At 44.3% G+C, this 3,267-nt stretch overlaps 1 protein-coding gene across 1 annotated transcript in view; it reads left to right on the forward strand.

Annotated features, from left to right (window-relative positions):
* The first annotated feature begins 133 nt into the window (after positions 1 to 133).
* The window catches only part of LOC104133003 (D-beta-hydroxybutyrate dehydrogenase, mitochondrial), a 14,655-nt gene continuing 11,521 nt past the window's right edge, over positions 134 to 3,267 (forward strand). The window contains exon 1 of the mRNA XM_035901728.1: positions 134 to 263. Within this exon, the coding sequence (XP_035757621.1) occupies positions 134 to 263 (130 nt within the window). The remainder of the gene's footprint in view (positions 264 to 3,267) is intronic.

Raw genomic sequence — 3,267 nt, forward strand, 5'->3', positions numbered from 1 at the left:
GGTGCCGCCCCCAGTCGTAACAGCCACACGCTATATTCGAAATGGGTTGGCGCTTAGCTAGGCGGCACGCAGACTGGGGCCCAGCCAGAGATGCCGGCGGGTGAAAGTGGGTGCGCTGCTCCGTGCGCCATAGATGAGCCTCGCCTGTCTACCAGAAGAGGAGATCCCCAAGTGCAGGGGTCCCCGGGGTCCCTCTGCAGGTCTCCGACTGGAGGAAACGACAGGGAAAGCAGCGAAGAACAAGTGTGCAGGCATAGGAGGCGGTGGGAACGTGATGTATTTCTAGGCATGATTTGTAAAAGAGGGAATAAATAAAGGAAATGCAGAGGGGCAGCTGCCGTGCCATACCAAGCCAGCCGCTTCTCAGTACAACTTGAGGTTTGCCAAGTCCACGGACGGGTTACTTAAAAGGAAACCTGTCAACTATACACCCTCCAGGGAGCATACAGCCAGGAGAATGGATAGACTTCAGCTTGCAGAATAATTGCAGGCGACCTAAATCCTGGGTTATCCCCTGGGAACACGTGACAGGGCACGGGTAGTAGGACCACAGTTACCTCCTTTCCCTCTTAGACTGCAGGGCAGGAGTCACCCAGCGTAACGCTTGGCGCAGAGCAGGCTTACTCAGGCTCAGGAGTAAGATGCCCTCAGAATTACAGACAAACGCTTCTTGCTCACACAGGGAGCCTAAGTGGAGAATAAAGCACACAGAACGATAATGAAATGCAAGGCCTTTGCCTGCCTGGTCCGTTAGCACATTGGGAAGGGGATGAAACGAGAAGTGAAGTAAGAAAAAGCCTAGACGCTGCTCATTAAGTATGTGTATTTATGGTTGATCTTGACCTTATCTGATTAAGAGGCAGAGCCTTCCCCTCTCAGGCTCTTTCCCAAGCTGCAGAGACAACGCAGGTGACTCACAAAAGCCGTATAGGCTTGATGGGGACAGGGCCACCCAAACCCCTGGGTTACGGATAATTTATCCTGTAATTCTGGCAGCTTATGCAATGGTCACATTCACGCTGTCATGTAGACTCTCAAGTCCACAGTGCAGCACTAACTCGCCGGTTGTCCTTGCTGCTCATCAGCGTGTGGACACCATTGCCTTCAGAACAAAGCAAATCACACTGGAGTCATCAGGGCTTGCTGGAGGGGCCAGGAAAGACACTTGAGCATGGCTGGTGTTGAACTGCAGTGTGCGCACAGCGTGCACCACAGACTGTTTTTTTCCCACACCCCTAACACAGGGCTGGGCATGCACAGACAGAGCATGCAGTTTATGAAACCTTTTTCCATTGTTGGTCAGCTCTTCTGCTGCAGCATTTTGAGGGTATGCTGCAAAGGCAGAAAAGAAAATGTAGTTTGATAGATCCAGATAGCACATACGCCATTTGGGAAAACTCCCAATTATCAAGTAATCTTCCTCCTAAATAAAAAAGAGCAAAAGAGTTATTTTAATGTCTGATATTAATGGAGTGAATGCCACAAGTCTTCTTCATAATTTATAATATAGGGGCACAAATGTTTTTATCTCAAGCGTAATGGAACTGTGAGGATACTCTACTTATGTAGAATCTTTAAGCAAAAGATTTCAGTAGGAGTGTTCCTTCTTGGCACCTCTGAAAACAGATGTGTGGTTTTCTTTGATATTTTAACTTTATAAAAACAATTTCAATTTAGCGATTCAACTGGAGGTTAGCTCTCATACTAACCAATTGATTTGTTAAAGATTGTAATTTTTTTTCTTAAATTAAATTCTTTTGCATTAGGAAAGGCAATTCTGAACCATCTGTAATTGCATTTATATTCTGAAAGTACTTAGAAGATGAGAAAAGTATGTGCCTGCACAGAACATTTTATCTGCTACCCAGAGGTTCCCAAAGGGTGGGCAGTGGAGCATGTGCCTCAATCTCCCACCAGTTAAGGAGTAGTGAAACCTTAGGACATTTTCCCTACCGGATCACCAGCAGCGTCAGCCACAGCCTACACCAGGAGACCAACCAAACTGAAAATCAAGTATATGTTGGACATTTGTAGTAAGGAGAACAAACAAAGAGCAGGTGGTGAGTCCAGTAGACTTTTAAATAAGCATTGGACAGATAGAAAATCTGCTTTTGGTTTTTACACAAACAATTCAAACTGATGTAGGAATCCAGGGTTGTGCTGAAAGGTTATAGTAGATCATAGATTATTTTAATTAAAAAGCTGTGAATACATCCACCTTTAAAACAGTTACTGGCAGTGTTCTGGATGTCCTTTTTAGCTGGTAAGTACTGTTGGACAGTTCTGTCTGTCTCTCCCCCTCCCTCAGAACAGGATAATTCTATTCAGCAAGTCCCTGTAGAAACTGAGAAGAGGCATCCATCTCTGGGAATCACTAGGCATTTGCTTCGGGATTGTTCCCTCTCTGCACTTTATGCCATTTTTACTATAATCAGTTTCATTCAGGTACCAAAGATTTTATGTGTGTTACACCAGTGCACTGGATTTACAGATTCAGATCACTAAACCACTCCCATATGATTCCAAAAATGGTCAAAAAGAAACCACTTCAGCCATCTCCAGGTTTAACAGTAAGTATGCAAAGGTATTCCAAACTAAAGCCCCATAAGATGTACCAAAACAATGAGAAAGCAATTAAACAACGATTGCTTTTTGCATGCTGTTTTTAAATAGCTCAGAGTAGATCTTGGTAAAGATTAGATATCTATTCTTTATGATTACCGTATCATCCTTTCCATGGACTGTACATGGACAAGTACAACTTTTGTGCATGTCAGACATTGGCAGATATGCTATCTTCCAAGTCATCTTAATCTGATTGATAAGCCAAAATTTTGACCTTTAGCTTAAATCTTTTCTTGTAGTCGATGAAAATACACGTTTTCTTGCATTTATTATGTCTCTATACACTGTTTTCCTGCTTTCAGACTTGCAGAATGCTCTTGTTTCTGCTTGTACTTCCATAAAGCCTACTGAGCCCAGTCAGCATCGTGTATTCTTGTTCTAGACCCAATATATGGACAAAGTAAGAGAGTCTCTGTCCTGAAAAGTGTACGCTCTACAATGGAGGGCTCTCCAGCCAAGAAGCTGGCACTGAATGGAGGCTCAGAGAGCTCAAGTCCCTCGTGAATCTTGTTCTTCAGCAGATTTTAGTTGCTTCAAACCTAGACCCAAGTTGAACAGGCTGCAGGTCTACGCTGTAAAGCCTAGAGTCCCAATGAAAAACCTAACCACCCAATTGTGGGCTCTACTGGATGCGAGCAGCTC

The sequence above is a fragment of the Egretta garzetta genome, unplaced genomic scaffold (genome assembly GCF_000687185.1).
Source record: "Egretta garzetta isolate BGI_Z169 unplaced genomic scaffold, ASM68718v1 scaffold419, whole genome shotgun sequence".
Lineage (NCBI taxonomy): Eukaryota > Metazoa > Chordata > Aves > Pelecaniformes > Ardeidae > Egretta > Egretta garzetta.